General features: G+C 44.0%; 1 protein-coding gene across 1 annotated transcript in view; it reads right to left on the reverse strand.

Annotated features, from left to right (window-relative positions):
- Window positions 1-19374, reverse strand: part of MLPH (melanophilin) — a gene marked incomplete at its 3' end in the record, with an annotated part of 57052 nt that overhangs the window by 8159 nt on the left and 29519 nt on the right. The window contains exons 7-8 of the mRNA XM_008059374.1: window positions 12460-12599; window positions 4574-4657 (exon numbers count right to left, since the gene is read on the reverse strand). Of these exons, the coding sequence (XP_008057565.1) occupies window positions 4574-4657; window positions 12460-12599 (224 nt within the window). The remainder of the gene's footprint in view (window positions 1-4573; window positions 4658-12459; window positions 12600-19374) is intronic.

Consider the following 19374-nt stretch of genomic DNA (forward strand, 5'->3'; position numbering starts at 1 on the left):
AAAAAAAAAAAAAAAAAAAGAAATCCTGTCTCAGTTATCACACAAGTAGCTGGGACTATAGGTGTGCACCACCACACCCAGCTAACTTGTATATTTTTTATTTTGTAGAGATGAGGTCTTGTTATGTTGCCCAGGCTGGTCTCAAACTCCTGGCCTCAAGTGATCCTCCTGCTTTAGCCTCCCAGAGCGCTGGGATTATAGGTGCAAGCCACTGTGCCCAGTCCATTTCAGTAGACTTAGACTCGAGCCTTTAAAGGGAAAGTCTGACCTTCCCTATAGTTGTGTGAAAGAAAACAGAATCTCAGGACACCAAATTAACTATGCCAAAGGGAAAGTTAAGCTTGGGAACTGAGTCACACAGAAACTGTCTCCCTTTAGTTCACAAACAGCTGAAATTTCACAACCTGTGTCATAGCTTCATACGTAAGCTAGATTCCCACAACAATAGAAGGCCACGTATCTCCCCAGATGGCGTCCCGCACAAATTGCTCACAAGGAAACTCCTGAGGGCCCCTAAATCTTTCAGGAGACACCGGCCCTAAAACCAAGTTTTGTTAAATCTCACCCTGACAATATGAATGACCAGTTTGTCTTCACAGATGTGGGACAAGGACAAGACTAGAAACCAACCCTCTGCTTACCCAAGATGAGTGCATAATTGACTTTTCTCCACCCTCTCTTTTCCACCTGTAAAATGTAGATTCACTGAATGCTAATGAGAGCCTCACAAGAATGTCACCACTTGCCTTACTATCTACCTGTCCTTCTTTTTAATTTTCTTCCCTCCTTGTTTGCTCCTTCTCCTTTAAATACCAAAGTCCCCAAAACCCTCTTTGGAAAAGGCACAGGTCACAGATGCTCCTGGGATTTGTGTTTTTCCCAGACACATCTTCAACCTTTGCTAAATAAACCTCTGATGGGTGGATACCTGCCTCAGTCACTTTTTGGTTTACGTTTAGTTCCCACCTCTCCTGACTAGGATGTCAATGATACATGGCTGCATGTTTTTGTCAATTTTGTTCATGGCTACCTTCCTAGCATCAGGAACCTGTGCCTGGAACAGCACAGCTCAAGAAATGTCAGTTGACTCTTCTGAGGTTACAGGTTACCATCACTTTAGTAACATAGCCATGAAGACAGAGTTTGTTCATTCATTCATTCATTCATTCTTCCTGCATTTCAAGGCCTATCCTCTGGTCACATAAAGAAGACTTTTAGAAGTGTGAAGTGAGGGCACTGCAGGGACTGCTGTCTGGAGAATTTCACTTCCTCCTTGTACCTTCCTTTCGGGAGTGAGTCACCTCATTTGACACTGGAACACTGAAACGGAGGCCAGGCTCCTCCACCAGGAAGTTACTCACTGCTCACAGTGCCCGCCGGGGAGCATCGATCCCTCCCTCGGCCCCCAGCAAGCAGAGGATATTGCTCAAGATCATTTAATTTTCTATTTGAGTGAAGCCTATTAAGACAGATTGGCAGACTTTGCTGCCGGGGGCCTCACAGAATGAACACCAAGGGGCTAATTCGATTGAGTTGATAAAGAAGCTATACATTTTATCTGGGGTGTTCTTCTATCAGATTCCATGTTCCCAATAAAGCTCAAAACCAGCATCTCCACAGAGCCCATCACAGGTGAGAATAACTGCTATGGTATTCTATTGGGTGTGACATGAGCAAAACTATCTTCCAGAGTACATGGGACTAAGAAGCAGCAAAATCCTCCAAGAAACAGAAGCTCAGGGCCTGCCAAGCAGGATGCAGTAGAGTCAATGGGGGTGTGGGGTAAGAGCTGGTGGACCTGTGTTAGAAGCAGGTACTGTCTCTGCTTGGTGAGCAACTAAATGCATTCACACACAGAAACACACACACACACACACACACACACACACACACACACACACATACCATATGCACACATGTGCACAAATGTATGATATAAAACACATGACAACATATAAGGGCAATGGGGACCTGAACCAGCATGACAGGACACAGCCAGGGTGACCAACTTATCCTGGTTTGCCAGGAATTTCCAGGTGTAAGCCCTGAAAGGCCCATATCCCAGGAGTCCCCTGGTCCCAGGCCCACCAGGGTAATGGCTGCCCTAGATACAGTACCCCTGGTGCAGCTGAAAGGAAGGCCCACTTCCTCATGGTGTAGAGTCTCATGGTCTCTCAAGGTCCAACGCCTAAATGGTTGGTTCTGTAAGCAGATCCTCTTACAGAGAGTGTGTGAGCAGTGCTGGCTCCATGCCGAGCCCTTACTTCTGACTTACTCGTCCCTGCAGCTGCGATTTGCATGAGGACAAGGTCAAAGTGAGGAGGCACCAGCAAGAGCTGGAGCAGGGGTGGTCTTCCTCTCCCTCCATAAAGGTAACCTGTGTCTAGGATGGGCTGGGAGCCAGAGCCGGGCAGGCTGCAAGACAGTGGTACCAGGTACTGCTGAGGAGTCAGCAGGAGGAGGAAAGAGTCAGGTGGGAAAGGGGCAAAGCAGGTGAGCAACAGATGTCTGGTGTCTAGCAAGAGGCAGAGCCAGGGTCTGAGTGGGATTGGGTCAGCATCCAGCAGCATTCATTCAGCAGGGTCTGGGGGCTGTATGGCTTAGGATGGGCCCTGGAGTCCTGTGGGACCTTGGAGCCTGTGTTAGGGCCACCTGAAAGCATCCCTAGGGAAGGAATGCTCTCTCTAACCTCCCTATGCTTTCAGCCCATGCTCCTGGACAGCAATGAGCTCTGACTCTCACTCATGAGAGCTGGGGCCTCAGTTTTTAGATGGGAGGGAAATGTCTGCCTCACAGGGATATTGTGGGTTTGAATTATGGAAGATGATCCTCCTGGCCCTAGAGATCACCAAAACATAGAACACATTAGAACTCCCCCTCCATCCCCACAGTTAAAGGCAGCCTGTTGTTCCTGCTGAGCACATGGCATGTGGCTGGACCTCAGTCACTATCTGTCCTTGCTGGGGGTCAGATCCTGTCCAGGGGCAACCCCATGGTCCAACCCAGAAACTCTGTGCTCTGTTTCCCACTTGACTCCATTCCCTAAGCTTCAGTTTTACTCAGAGCTGTTTATCTGGAGCCGTGGCACCAAGAGGTGAGCAGCTGCAAACTTTGAGTGCTGGGGAATTAAGCAATTCGAACTTAAAGATTTTGGAAATTTAAATTATTTTGAACCTTGAGAGGAATATGGCTATGTTGCCAGAGCCATGTAGCATGCAGCAGCAGCTTCTGTTTTGTCCTATAGATAACTAGGAAAGACCAAGGGGCACCTGATAAGACCCACTTGAGGTAATTTTACCTGTTCTCATGGAGTGTTAAAATAATCTTCCTTGGAATATAGCAAACTGTAACTCATTAAATCACTGTAACTTATACACTGACCTTGTATGGAAAATATAACCCATTAAACTTCTCTGTTTCTGCCTATATAAGTGAAACCTTAACTTTCCCGCTTCAGTACCTTGATCTTGGACTTTCAATCCTCTATTCCTTTGGGGGTCTGTGTTTCCCAGACAGTTATCTTCAAACTTTGTGCTAAATAAACTCAAGACTTAATCATATTTTCTGAGTCTCATTGTTTAAGTGCCCGGGTGCTAGATGTATGGCTGTGACTCAGCTAGAATAGAGACCTGAGCTCCCTCTTCTACTCCCTTTGCACCCCTGACTGTCTTCCTGTCTCTCAGTCACATATGCATACACACGCACACAGGCTCCTGTAGCAGGGCAATGTTTTGTTTTATTTACTTTTTGTAAGGTTGTACACCCTTGGTGTGCTGCTATGGTTGAATGTGTCCCCCAAAGCTCATGTGTTAGAAACTTAATCCCCAATGCAACAGTGTTAAGAGATGGGACCTTTAAGAAAATATGAAGTCCTGAGGACTCTGCCCTTATGAAAGGATTAATGTCGTTGACAGAGGGGGGGGTTTGTAAATGTGAAAAACTATGAAAATGGGTTTGGTATAAGAATGAGTTCAGCCCCCTCTTGCTCTCTGTCTTTCTCTCTCTCTCTCGCCATGTGATGCCTTCCACCATGTTATGGCACAGCAAGAAGGCTTGCACTAGATGCAGTCCCTTGTTCTTGGACTTCTCACCTTCAGAACCATGAGCCAGATAGATTTCTATTCACTATAAATTACTCAGTCTGTGATATTCTGTATAGCAGCATAAAATGAACTAAGACACGTGTTGATTACACATTCCCAAACATGGTGGGCACACCACCCTGCTTTGATGGCTTGTAATCCAGAGACAGTAGGGCCAAACTAGTTTCCTCTGCCAAGTTCTTTACCAGCTCTAACTTTCCAGCTCTTCTCCAGTTACATTCACTGGGAAGACTGTTACACTTGCATATCCTCTAAGCTCTCTCATACCCAGTTTCAGGGCATAGGGGTTGATGGTGGGCCAGGAGGGGGCAGATGACCTGACTTGGGCTGTGTGATGGGAACTGCCTGGTTCTCTGAGCACCGCACACAGAATTTGAGCTTACAAGTTGCAAAACCTCAAGAGACTCAATCCAAAGTCTGTGTTGCACCTCAGTCTCCTTTAATGCTCCTAGTCCAGTCCCCGGTGTTACCTTGGCTGAGGATGGCATGACTGTGTTCTCCAGGTGGGTCAGCAGGCGTTCCACAGCTGACATGCGCTTATTCAGCTCAAAGATCTGCAGCAGAGGGAGAGAAAGAGTGGCCAGAGGACCCAGCTCACTCTCAGCAGCAGGATACTGGCACCCACCACCTCGGAAGCACCAAAGTCCCAAGAAGTGGAAGGAAAGCTGAGGCCACTACCCATGACATGGCCTGGAAGGTTAACTGTGAAAGCCATTTCTGACACCGAGGGTTCTGGAACACCAAACCAAAGCTGGGGGTGGTACCAGGAGTGGGAAGAGTGGGAGGATGAGTGCAGCAGGAGAGATGAGAAACCCAGAAAGGCAAGGGTGCTAAATCTGAAAGGCCATAATGGGACGCTTACTGTGGATAGCTATTGTCACTGCTGATACCGATCAGCACAGGAAGGCATCAATTAAGTCACAGTGATCAAACTAAAAATCATTAGCTCTCCAGAGCCTTGGGTCACTTGTGGGCTAGGAGGCACTCCAGGTGATAACCCAAAGTGACCAAAAGTACAACTTCATCCCTTGAGCCACCAGACTCTTGAGTCACCCAAAGTCTATTAGCTCCCAGACTGAGACATGAGAAATCAATTATTTGGGTTTCTCCCTCGCCCAGCAGATGCATCTTTTCTGCTGTGATCTCATTTACTGCTCATCTTGACTTTAAAGTGGGAAATGACACTTGCAGAGTGTTAAGATGCTTTTGTATTGTTCAGTAGATAATTAGTTTAATCATCACAGCTCCAAGGGCTTGGAGTGAGCAAATCTGCCCGAAGAAAATATAAGCAGAGAAATGTCAACACGGGGGTTTCAGTTAGACTTCCTCCATGTCTGGAGTGGCTGCTGGTAATTGAGACCCCTTTCTGGTTGCATTTGATGTCCAAAGAGGCAGCGATCAATACTCTTTGCAGAGAGTGGTGTGCAGACAGCCTTTGTCTCCTGGGAGCACAGTGTGCTCAGCACACATGGGGACTTGGGAGAGGAAGACAGCCTCCCTGGTAGCATGTAACACCATCGTTGTGCAATGTCACGTCCAGAGTGAAAGGGAAGGAAAAATATCCCATGATGAGAAATTGGAAGCAGGGTCATGGAGGTGGGCAAGGTCTCAGGGGGCAGCGTGGGGCAGGGAGAGGCCAGCGGGGAAGGGAATCAGCGCTGCTTTCTGACCAGCCCTGGCTGTGTCCAGGCTCTTTCAGCGAGGGGTGACCAGCATGGACACAATGAATTGGATACAACCCTGGTTACCATCTGTTATGGAGAGCCACTGGGCCCCTTTCAGACAAGCCCATATAGAGTAGTGGCTTCCCAGTCACTCAAAGGCAGCCTTGCACAGCTGGTGTGTCCTTCCTGTCCTCCTACCTTCTGCCCAGGAGGTAGAGGGAGTCTTCTCCTGCCTCTCTCTTTTATTTCAGTGTTTCCTTCTCTATTCTTGTTAGATGTATATAAATCTTTATAATGGCTAAAAAGCTTATCTCCCTCTCATAACTCTGAACCTGGAAGCCCTGTTTTTGAAATGCAGACATGGGAAAGAGTGTCATAACTCACAGCTCCCAAGAAAGAGTAGGAGGCTAACTTTGGTGGCACCTTGCTTCAATTTGCAAAATGACCTTCTGTCTTAATATGAGAAGTTCCTTTTGCCTCCAGATAAAGGCGACACAAGTGGTCTCCTAATTACCATGATAGAGTTAAGACTCATACCTTGACAAAAGGTGCTGTCAAGGTCTTCTCACTAGTAAGGACTTGCGATGGTTAATTTTGAGGATGTGTTTGTAATGGGCTGTGTCTGCTTGTCTGTACACGAGGGTGAGATTCCTTCCTGTCTTTGCTATCTCCTAGTAGGTTACCTGTGGTGCACATCACATGCTGGTCTAATGCTTATTTATTAATTAATTTATTTTTGAGTTGGAGTCTCACTCTGTCACCCAGGCTGGAGTGCAGTGGCACGTTCATGGCCACCCCATCCTCTACCATCTCAGCCTTCCAAGTAGCTTGAACTACAGGCATATGTCACCATGCCTGGCTAATTTTTCTGATTTATTGTAGAGATGAGGTCTTGCCAAGTTGCCCAGGGTGTTCTCGAACCTGTGGGTTCAGGCAATCCTCTCACTTCGGCCTCCCAAAGTGCTGGGGTTATAGATGTGAGCCACCATGCCTGGCTGCTTATTTATTCAATAATAAAACTTGTTTTCTTTCTCTACTCCCTTTGTGGAGAGAGATTCTGGTTTTTGGAGAAACCATACAAGGGGGTACCCCCCCAAACCAGAATTTATTTATAAAAATTGTGTATTTATTCTTGCACATTTAAACTTCAGCCAACTTCAAAGTACTCTCCATTTGATGCAATACACCTATCGAGACACTGTTTCCACTGCTCAAAACAGTTTTTGAACTCATGTGCCTTTTAGTGCTTCTGCCAATTTTTGTTTCACCTCTTCCACATCAGCAAAATGTTTCCCTTTGAGGACTTTTATTCATCCGGGGAAACACAAAAACATTGCTCAAGGTGAGATCAGGTGAATAGGGAGAGTGAGGCATGGGGTCATGCTGTTTTTGGCCAAAAACTGCTGAACACCTACAGCGGTGTGGGCAGGTGCACTCATAAGTTACCCATCATGAAATGGGCAAATGTGTTGAAAGGCTCTCCCCCCCAAAATTATCTGAAGCCATAGAAAGCCTCTCACAACACTACCTGGTTCACTGATGCTGATAGGTTCCTAGAACACTTATCTAGAGGGAGAAGCCTATACTACAAGAGGACCTTCTCTCAAAAAAAATTGGTTTATTTTGGAGGGGGAGGTCCCACCTCATATTTCTCCAAAAGTAGTAACTGCTATAGTGATGGTGCCATCTCTGCCAAGACATGGGTGTCTGACCCTGTGTGGGCTCCAATTGTCAGAATTATCATGTTACTTAGATATGTATGGATGGAAAATTAGGTCTAAACTCCTGTGCTTTTAAAGTGTATGAGACAAAATCAAAATTTAAAATTTACATATGCAACACAAATCAAAATTTAAAATTTACAAATGCACATACAAATTTACATAGGCCAGGGATTAAAAGGAACCACCATAATTTGTCACTGGTGACACTTATGGGAAACTGAGTCAGTATCTGCAACCTGAGCACAGCACAGCTGACCCTGGGGCTGGCTCTCAGAAGTGAGAGAATTGGAAGGTACGTGCCAGGGTTCTGGATCTGCTCCCCGCTTCCATCTCAGTCCTGTGAAAGCTTCCTTCCTTACACATTCTTGTGCCATCTTTGGCCTTCTCTGGGCATGAACAGTTATCTATAGAAAGTCTTTCCTGATTATCCCTCATTCAGAAAGTTGTTACCATGAATGCAAAGGCAAAGGCCAGCAACAGATAACAGGATGATCACTCAAACTAACCACAATGTCTGTGAGTCCTGGATTCGCAAATACTGTTTTGAGGGATGGGCAGATTTAAGGGTCTTACTCCTGTGGTCCTGTAGTACCCCTCTCACAAAGACCTCTGAAAGAGTCTGCCTGGGTTTTTTTCTGAAGTACAGAACACTGCTAGGTTTGGAGGTTCTCTCTGCTGCTTAATTCCCCTTCATGGGACACAATCTCAGTGAAATACTAGATGAGTTGAGCAAACTTTAAGTAATTCAAACTTAAAGCTGTTGAAACTTTAAATTATTCTGGGCCCTGAGAGAAATGTGGTTATGCAATATGAGTCAGGTAGCACACAGCTGAAACTGCTGTCTCTTACTACCCTGTAAATAATCAAGACCAATTGGCATCTGAGATAAGACTCCTCAGATTACTATTCCTCTTCATAGAGTAATACAGTAATCTTCCCAGGCATGTAGCAATCTGTAACCAATCAAATCACTGTGACATATGCACTGCTCTTGTATGGAAAACGTAATCTTGCTAACATTTCTATGTAAGTGAAACCGTAACTTCTTCACTTTGGGCCCCATTAGCTTGGAGTTAATGTTTCTAGGTGGTCAAGTTTTTTGTTTGGATAAACTATATACTTAATCATAATTTATGATTAATCTTAATTTATGAATCTCATTATTTAAGGTTGATAAAGTAAATAAAAGTTAATAGCAACAAGTAAAGATAACCAGAGACAGGATTCACAAACATGAAATAGAGAGTAATTACAAGGAGGCATAAAGGATAATTGGTATCAGCAGGGCTAGATGCCATGATATAAATTTTACTGAAAGGCACTATAGTTGTTAAATTAAAGGCTCACTGAAAATAAATGAGGGAGATCATCAGCCAGCCATGGTTCTACCAGAGGTCTCTACCTGGCCACACTGGGGAGATCTCTACCCTGGCCACACTGTGAGGTTTTTATCCTGGCCACACAGGGAGGTCTCTACCTGGCCACAATGGTGATGCCTCTGCCTGGCTGCACTGGTGATGTCTTCACTCAGGCCACACTGGGGAGGTCTTTACTCTGGTCACACTGGGCAGGTTTTTATCCTGTCCATACAGGAGAGGTCTCTATCTAACCACACTGTGGAGGTCTCTACCTGGCCACACTGGGGTGGTCTCTATCCTGGCCACCCTGGCCCTCCACTGTCTCCTGCAGGACAGGTCCCTGGATGGACTTGGCTGGCTCAGTTCTTCCCCCTTTCTTGCTCGTACTTCTCAGAAGAACTGCAGAATGCGCCAAGAATGCAATCTCCTAGAAGCACCTGGGCTGTAGTACAGGATGTCCTACAATGCTCTGGCCCAGTGATCCCAGTTTCTCCCGAGGTATAAAACTCAGAGAAGAATGCTTTCTGGGATCTGTCAGCTGCAGTGCAGCAGGGGGCACATTAAGATGAGACTCCATCCTGCCTGGGCAGCTTTCCAGGGCCTTGGAGGACCAGCTCGCCATGAATCCTAGTCTCTTGCTGTTCCCTGTTGCCTGTCTGTGAGTAATGAAGTTACCTTGCCCTGACTTGTACAAGTCTCTGCTTCAAAGAACTAGACCTGGGAATGCAGGTGCAGAGGCATGTGTGCTCTCCTGGGTGAAGCGACAGTGAGCAGTTCTTCACGCAGGCTTTCACAGGGTCTTTCATACTGTGCTGTGCTCAGGGGAAAGCGTGCTTTTTCCAAAGACTAAATGGGCCCTCAGGGAAGTTGGTGCAGGAGGAACTTTCAGCCCAGGGTCAAGGATGCTTCTAGATGACATTATGGTAGTCAGCCCTGTCCTAGGGTCCTGACTTCATTGAAGGAGAGATACAGAGGTCAGAAACTCCACATTTCTGTTTTGCTGACACTTTAGCTCAGTCAATTTTAGAACAAAAAAAGACCTCTACTGATTTCCCAAAATGCCACACTAAGAAAGGCTCTTTGGGAGGCCGAGATGAGCAGATTGCTTGAGCCCAGGAGGTCAAGACCATCCTGGGCAACATAGCAAAACCTTGTTTCTCCAGGAAAAAAAAATTAGCCAGGCATGGTGGTGCACACCTGTCGTCCCAGCCACTTGGGAGGCTGAAGTGGTAAATCATCTGAGCCCAGGAGGTTGAGGTTGCTGTGAGCCTTGTCGTGATCATGCCACCGCACTCCAGCCTGGGTGACAGAATGAGAGCCTGATACTGCACCCCCATGCAACAAAACGGCTCTTTCAAAATTTGGGTGCTCATTTTTGGCAGATCGTTTCTCTGGGCCCAGAAGCAAAGTGGTAGAGGTTGGAAGAGCCTCTAAACTGTCATGCATGTGAAGGTTTAGTTCTGTGAAAACAGCCTTAGGACAGACTTCCTGCTGTGTGAGGACTCAGAGAAGCTGGGACCCGCTGGTCACCTTTCCTGTTGCCCACTCCGCAACTGGTGCTAGTCTAGTGAGGCCACAGTAAAGCCCGAGTCCTTGGGAGACTAGCCCTGTGGCTGCAGAGTTGGGTGATTCCCAACTCCTCTCCAGGTTGTCCTGCACAGAAGGAGTCAGAGTGCTAGAGAAGCCTGAGTCCCTACAGAGCAGCCTCTAGGAGCCTGGACCACCTTACCTGCCCCTGGCATCTTCATCCTGAACCGTGACAACCCCAACCACACTCTCTCTGCCTCCCTGCTATTTCTAGGCCTTTCCTGAATATGGTCAGCATTTAGTTAGTCTTTTCACCTGACAGCCCAGAGCCTATGGGCCCGTTGAAGGGAAGCTCCACAGATGCATCCCCCTCCCCAGATCTCCCACGAGGGATCCCAGGAGGGGCTCTGTGCTACGCACCAATGTGTAGACAGAGCTGGATCTGTGCTGATCCAGGCTCCTGAGAATGTGCCTGAGACCAGCCTCACCATCCTGTCTCTATCCAGAGCAGCCCCATGTACCCTTCCTTGTGATTTCATGGTAAGAGCTGCGGCCCATCAGAAATTAATGAGTCCGTATCACTTATCACCTCAAGAATCTAGTAGTCGTAACTCTTATAAAACAATACTGCCTTTCCCCCAGCAAAATGTACTTGCTCAAATTTAAATCAACTGTCTATAAACAGAATCATGGCTTAAAATCGGTGGTACTTAAAGGAATCTTGTGATAAATTATTTCATAAAGCAATGTCTACAATGGGAATGAGTTTCACTAATTTAACAGGTATTAAGTATTCTAGGTAGAATCTTCTGAAAAGCTATATAAAGCCTATTAAGGGTTTAAAACAACAGATAGATTATTTCCTCCTCTTGTAAATTACATTATACTTGATAGAATACAAAAGATATATTTTCATAAACAGGAATGAAGTGTTATACATGCTATAGCATGGCTGAACCTAGAAAATATTATGCTCAGTAAAAAAACAGTTGCAAAAGGTCATATGTCCTCTTGTGATTCCATTTATAGGAAACTTCCAGAATAGATAATCCACAGAGATAGAAGGAAGTTGTCAGAAGCTGGTGGAGGGGAGGCTGGCTAGTAACTACTTTATGGGTCTAGAATTTTCTTGAGGGTTGATGAAGTTGGTTTGGAATTAGAGAGAGGTGGTAGTTGCAAACACTGAATGTACTGTCCTGAATTATACAATTAAAATTGTACAGCTTAAACATGAAAGATTATTTTTCTCCTAAATTCTGTAAAATATGTATTATATTTTGTCTTTTTTGTCTTTTTTCAAATTTTTAAAATGACAACAAAACATTTACCCTTTTAGCCATTTTCAAGTGATATTAAGTATATTCATATTATTGTATAACCGTCACCACCATCCATTTCCAGAACTCTTTTCATCTTGCAAAACTACAACTCTGCACCTATTAAACACTAACTCACCATTGCTTCTTTCCTCAGCCCCTGGCACACACTATTCTTGTTTCTGTCTCTATGGATTTCACTACTCTAGGGACTTCATAAAAGTGGAATCATACAGTATTTGTCCTTTTGTGATGGCTTTTTTCACTGGTTATAATGTCCTCAGGGTTTATCCATGTTGTAGCATGTGTTAGAATTTCTTCCCTTTTCAAGGCTGAATAATATTCCCTTATTATATACATACTACATTACGTTTATCCATTTATCTGTAACTGGACATGTGGATTGCTTCTACCTTTTGGCTACTGTGAATAATGCTGCTATGAACATGGGTGCACAAATATCTCTTTGAGTCCCTATTTTCAATATTTTGGGGGTATCTGCCAAGAAGTGGGATTGTTGGATAACATGATAACTCTGTTTTTAATTCTTTGAGGAACTACCATACTAAGATGGTTAATTTTATGTTATGTGAATTCACGTCAATAAAAAACATATTTTGATGACATATCTCCATTAAGCAGGTTTGTGCAATTTTACAGTTTGAAAATATTGAAAATTTTAGGTTCTCTAAAGTGACTTGGTATGAATGTTAAAAAGTCTCCAAACAAAGAAGGGACAAGAGGGAATTCTTTTGAGTCACCATTACCTGACTCTCAGAGGAAATCCGACCCCTGCGTTTGGAATGGTGGGAGGCCACCCTGTGAGCCCGAATGCTTTCTTCATCAGAGGTGTCCACATCAGCCAGATACTGGGGGAGCAGATGCTCCTTCCTGGTAACGTTCGGTCCTTTGGAGTAAGAGTGGATTTGAATTACTTGGAGTAAAAACCTGGAAGCCGACCATCATGTTTTGTACAATGAAGAAAAACGAGAGCTCAAAGACAATAAAAATGTAATGACATTCCTTTGATGTGAGGAGACTGAGACTCTGAAGTCTCCATAAGAATGGAACAGACTCTGTGTCCCCACACAAAGATCTTCAGGAAAAATGATGTCCCTGCCTGACACTCCAGGTGGGGCTTAAGGAGTTGGCATCATTTGCAAGTTTGCAAAGCAAGTGGAATACAATTCCAAACTCCAAAAGGAAACACTAAGTTCCATATGTGTGGTGAACAGATGGGGACCTGGGCTGTTTTCTTCAGTTTGGTGACTTTAGGATGCTTTTCCACATTGGCAGTCCACAGCCTAGACGGGTGGTTTGAAGACTTTCAGGGGCTGGAGTCCCCTGTGGTGCAACTTGAAATGCTTATTCCTGGACTCCAGCAGGGGGTGGAGGGAGCTCACCAGCACCACATCCTCACCAAAAACTACACACCCATATCTCTAGTTGGCCTGGATGGCACCAGTCACAGCAACACAGAAACATGGGGTGGAGGGAGGAAGAGTGTTTGAGGTCGACCCTCACATGGATGGTATTATATTCAAGGTATCTAAGCAGAAAGCACAGGGTGAGATTACTATTTCTGTTCTCAATGTGCAGGAGGCTGCAGTGGCACTGTGAATTCTGCCAACACCCTGAACAAGCTGAGAGAGGGCTGGAACTCTGGGTGGCACTGCAGTGCTGTCAAATGTTGGTTTCAGTCTGGGACACCTTGTGCTGAGGACACAATCGGACCCTGCCCTACTCCTGACCCCCAGTGAGATAAGTGAGTGTTGTTTTAAAATTAAATTAGGACTTCTGGCAAGATGGTAATGGGGCAACCCGGTCTGTGAAAACCTCTGCAAAGGAGAACTGCAGTGGGTCTCTGACTCTCGCCCCGGGGGCTACGGACCCCAACATCGCAGCCTGCTCTTCATATGGAGCTCAGCCGTTGCCACCGCTGGGGCATGGCAGCAGTCTGGACAGCCACTGCAGCGCAGATACCGCCACCGCAGCCGCCGCAGCCACCGCCACCACCGCCGGTAGCATATTGCACCACCCGTGCCAGAGGCGATCCACAACTTCAGTCCTTGAAGCCCCTTCAGGGAAGATCTGTTGGGATCGCTACCACCTCTCCTGCGACTGAGACGTCCTGCCCGCCGTAAATCTCCTGCTGTCTGCCCTGAGGCAGGCAGCCATCTTGCCATCTTCAGCTCTGCCGGCCCTGTCCGGCCCCACCCCCTCTGGGGTGAGCAGCTGAGATATCACCACCTGCTGGCGATTCAAGGTAACAACAACGAAACGGGAGAAACAAGCTTGATAAAGACATAGGCCAGAGTGGTGAACAGAAGGTGACCTGAACTGTCCTTCACAGCAGACCAGGGGCAACTGATCCTAACTGCAAACTAATTTACCAGCTTGAAAAGAAAACTAGAAGTCAGACCTGAAAGGACATTGGACTTAAACGAAATGTCTCAGAGTGTGCTTCATTGAATCTGTTAGTTTAATGACTTAATTCTATTCCTACTGTATTGTTCCTCTTTCTTTTTTCCTCTTCCTTTTCTTCTCTTTTCTTCTCTCTGTAAACCATATCTTTGTATAGAGGAACAGCACACTAATAAGGTGGTTGGATAGCTGGTATGGTAGCATCACTATATGTTTTATTTTTGTCTGTATGAGAGTTGGTTCGTCTGTAGCTGTGGTCTATTGTTTTTATCTGTTTCAGTATAGGCCTCTCTATTTGTTGGCACACTCGTTTGTTTCCCCCCTTACTCCTCTATCTCTCCACCCCCCTCTTCAACCCACTGTCTGCTCCATTCTCTCCCCTCTGCTAACCACATTTTATTTCAGGGAGTAAACCTACAGCCCCACTGCACGGGCAGATTCCAAGGCAGTGGGAAGTGGGTTCCAGATTACTCACATACCTGTCAGCAAATACCAGGACCTGCAGATAGATTTTGAATCACAGCTCCCCCCTTAAGTAAATCTCAAAACTGCAAAAAGGACCACCCCCAACCTACAGTGCAACTCCAGAATTGAACAAAGTAAGAGGGCATACATAAAGAATAGGAGACTGAACAAACAGAAGTAAAACCAATCCTTTTACCCCCGAATAACAGAAGTAAAGAAGACAGTGACATGGAGGGAAGGAAAAAGTAGGGAGGGGGAAAAACCACACAAATGAAGAAAAACCAAAAGAAGAATATAGGTCTCACACAGACCCCTGGGAGATCAGACACTGAGAAAACAGATTCTGGAACACAAACAATGAAGAGCCCCCAGAATGACTGGTTACATGCAACAAACCCAGACATCAAGACATTAATGGAGAGAATTAAAAAAATTGAGGAGAGATAAGAGGAAAATAGGAAGGAGCTGATGTCAGAAATGACAGCAGTAAAGAATATTGTGATGGAAATGAATAACAGACTAATAAGCATGGAAAGCAGAATCAGCCAAGCAGAAGAAAGAATCTCAGAGCTTGAAGACCAAAACACAGAACTAACCCAAACTGTCAAAAGCATAGAAAAGAAGCTCAAAAAGACAGAACAAAACCTGCAAGAGATGAATGATCACTTCAAGAGATCAAACCTAAGAGTAATTGGGCTTCCTGAGCAGAGAGAGAAACAGAAGCCACACTGGAACAAACATTTCATGAAATCATTCAAGAAAACTTCCCTCATCTCATCAAGGATGAAAACATTCAAATACAAGAGATTCAGAGAACCCCTGCAAGACAACAAATGAGAAGACCAACTCCCAGACACATAATAATTCGCCTAAATAAAGTAGCTATAAAAGAAAAAATCCTAAAGGCAGCAAGAGAAAAAGCCCAGACTACCTACCAGGGAAAACCAATTAGAATAGCAGCAGATTTATCCACAGAAACCCTTTAGGCTAGGCGAGCCAGGAGCCCTATCTTCAAAGTTCTAAAAGAGAAACAATTTCAACCAAGAATAACCTACCCAGCCAAACTAAGCTTCATTAGTGAGGGAGAATTGAAATATTTTCCAGATATCCAGTCCCTAAGAACCTACACTGCCACCAGACCACCTCTACAAGAAACACTTAAGAAAGTACTGAACACAGAAGAAAAAGAAAAAAGAACAACAACATTCTTCACAAGAGTACAGGCAAAAGATTAAAAACACACATGAACCAACCAAAACCCAAAGAAAGACAACAAACAAACAGGAACAACTCTGTAAGAACCTTATGACAGGGATCAACTCTTGCATTTCAATTATTAACCTAAATGCGAATGGACTAAATCACCACTGAAAAGACATAGAATGGCAAAATGGATAAAATATCATCAGGCAACAATCTATTGCCTTCAAGAGACTCACCTCACTAGAAAGGACACCCACAGACTCAAAGTAAGAGGATGGGAAACAAACTTTCAGGCGAATGGAATACAAAAGAAAGGAGGAGTAGCAATCTTAATTTCAGACAAAATACCCTTCAAGCTATTAAAAATCAAAAAAGATACAGAAGGCCACTACATAATGATAAAAGGCTCAATCCATCAACAAGAAATATCTATCCTAAACATATATGCACCCAACATAGGTGCGCCAACTTTCATAAAGCAACTTCTAGGAAAACTAAAGAAAGATATTGACCCTAACACCATCATAACTGGGGACTTTAATACCCCACTCACAACCCTAGACAGATCATCAGGACAAAAAAATCAGCACAGAGATCCGGGACCTCAATGTGACTTTGGACCAAATGGACTTAATTGATACCTACAGAACACTCCATCCAAAGACCACAGAATACACACATTCTACTCATCACTACATGGAACATATTCTAAGATCGACCACATACTCGGCCATAAATCAAGCATAAGTAAATTTAAAAGGACCCAAATTCTACCGTGTACCTTCTTGGACCACAGTGGAATAAAAATAAACATTGACACCAACAAAGTCCCCCCAAAACCCACAAAGACATGGACACTAAACAGCATGATGCTAAACAACTCCTGGGTCAATGATGAGATGAAAACAGAGATAAAAAGATACCTGGAAACAAATGAAAATGAAGAAACATCTTACCAAAATCTCTGGGATGCCCTGAAAGCTGTAGTAAGAGGGGAATTTATATCCCTACAAACACACATGAAGAAAATGGAAGGAACACAAATTCACAACCTAACAAGCCACCTAAAGAAGCTGGAAAAGCAAGACCACAAAAACCCTAATTTCAGCAGAAGAATCCAGATCACCAAAATAAAAGCCCAAATCCAGGACATAGAAGATAAAAAGATAATACAAAAAATCAATGAAACAAAAAGCTTGTTCTTCAAAAAGATAAACAAGATCGATGGTTCCCTAGCTAGACTGGCCAAGAAAAAAACGAGAAAAAAACCAAATAAGCACAATCAGAAACATAAAAGATGAAGTCACATCTGACCCAGAAGAAATACAAAAGATCATTAGAGACTACTACATACACTTGTATGGAAACAAACTTGAAAACCTTAAGGAAATGGAGGACTTTCTGACATCACACAACCTACCTAGGTTGGAACAAGAAGAAATTGAGACCCTAAATAGACCAATAACAATCAAGGAAATCGACTACGTAATAAGAAAATTTCCTACAAAAAAAACCCCCTGGTCCAGATGACTTTCCAGCAGAATTCTACAAGACATTTAAGGAGGAGCTGATACCAATCCTACTGAAGGTATTCCAGGCGATTGAAAAAGATGGAACTCTCTCCAAATCATTTTATGAAGCCATCATCACATTGATACCCAAGCCAGGTAAAGATCCAACAAAGAAAGAGAACTATAGGCCAATATCTTTGATGAACATAGATGCTAAAATTCTCAACAAGATCCTAGCAAACCGGATTCAGGAATACATCTCAAAAATCATCCACCATGACCAAGTAGGCTTCATTCCTGGGATGCAAGCCTGGTTCAACATTCGTAAAACCTTAAATGTAATTAAATTCATCAACAGATGTCAAAACAAAAACCACATGACCATATCATTAGATGCAAAAAAGCTTTTGATAAAATCCAGCACCCCTTCTTGATAAAAACCCTTGAACATCTAGGCATACGGGGAACATACCTCAAAATAGTAAAAGCCATCTACGAGAAACCCACAGCCAGCATACTCCTAAATGGACAAAAATTGGAACGAATTCCCCTGAAAACTGAAACTAGACAAGGATGCCCACTCTCACCCCTCCTGTTCAACATAGTATTGGAAGTCCTGGCTAGAGCAATCAGAGAAGAGGAGGTAATCAGGGGTATCCAAGTAGGAAAAGAGGAAGTCAAGTTATCTCTCTTTGCAGATGATATGATTGTGTACCTTGAAAACCTAAGAGAATCTGTCAAAAGCCTCCTTACATTGATAAAGGCCTTTGGCAAAGTCTCAGGATACAAAATAAATGTACAAAAGACAATGGCATTTCTCTACACCAATAATAAACAAACAGAAACCCAAATAAAAAACACAATTCCATTCATAATAGCCACAAAAAAATGAAATACCTTGGCATCTTCCTAACCAGAGATGTGAAAGACTTTTACAATGAAAATTACAAAACACTGCTCAAAGAAATCAAAGATGACACAAACAAGTGGAAAAATATCCCATGCTCATGGATTGGAAGAATCAACATTGTGAAGATATCCATCTTACCTAAGGCAATCTACAAATTCAATGCAATACCCATCAAATTACCAGCAACATTCTTCTCAGACCTGGAAAAAATAACACAGGAATTCATATGGAAACACAAACGTCCGAGAATAGCCAGAACAATCCTCAGCAAAAAAACCAAAGCAGGTGGTATCACATTACCAGACTTCAAACTTTATTATAAAGCTACAATCATCAAAACAGCTTGGTATTGGTATAGGAACAGGCATATAGATCAATGGAATAGAATTGAGATTCCAGAAGCAAAACCTCAATTTCTCAACCAACTCATCTTCGACAAAGACCCACCACCTACCACTGGGGAGAGGAGAACCTATTCAGTAAATGGTGCTGGGAAAACTGGCTAACCACATGCAGAAGATTGAAACAGGACCCCTATCTATCCCCATGCACAAAGGTTAACTCCAAATGGATCAGAGACCTAAATGTAAAACCTCAAACCATAAGAACCTTAGAAAAGGAAGGAAATACCCTCATGGAAATCAGAACTGGCATCCAATTCCTGAATAAAACCCGAAACCCACAGGCCATAAGAGAGAAGATAGACAAGTGGGACCTTATAAACTGACAAGCTTCTGCAAGGCCAAAGAAACCATCAAAAGAGCAGGGAGACAGCTTACAGACTGGGAAAAAATATTTGCCAACACCAGGTCTGACAAAGGCTTAACATCCTGGATCTGCAAGGAACTAAAACATGCTGCAAAGAAAAAAAAAAAAAACCCAATTATCAAATGGGCAAAAGATATGAACAGACACTTCACAAAAGAGGACATCCGAGCAGCCAACAAACACATGAGGAAATGTTCAACCTCACTAATCATCAGGGAGATGCAAATCAAAAGCACACTGAGATACCACCTAACTCCAGTCAGAATGGCAATTATCAACAACTCAAAAAATAACAGCTGCTGGAGACGGTGTGGCGAAAAGGGAACACTTCTACATTGTTGGTGGGAGTGTAAACTAGTGCAACCTCTGTGGAAAGCAGTGTGGCGATTCCTAAAAGCTCT

This window comes from Carlito syrichta, unplaced genomic scaffold, assembly GCF_000164805.1.
Source record: "Carlito syrichta isolate Samal-C Ts95f unplaced genomic scaffold, Tarsius_syrichta-2.0.1 Scaffold304012, whole genome shotgun sequence".
In the NCBI taxonomy this organism is placed as follows: domain Eukaryota; kingdom Metazoa; phylum Chordata; class Mammalia; order Primates; family Tarsiidae; genus Carlito; species Carlito syrichta.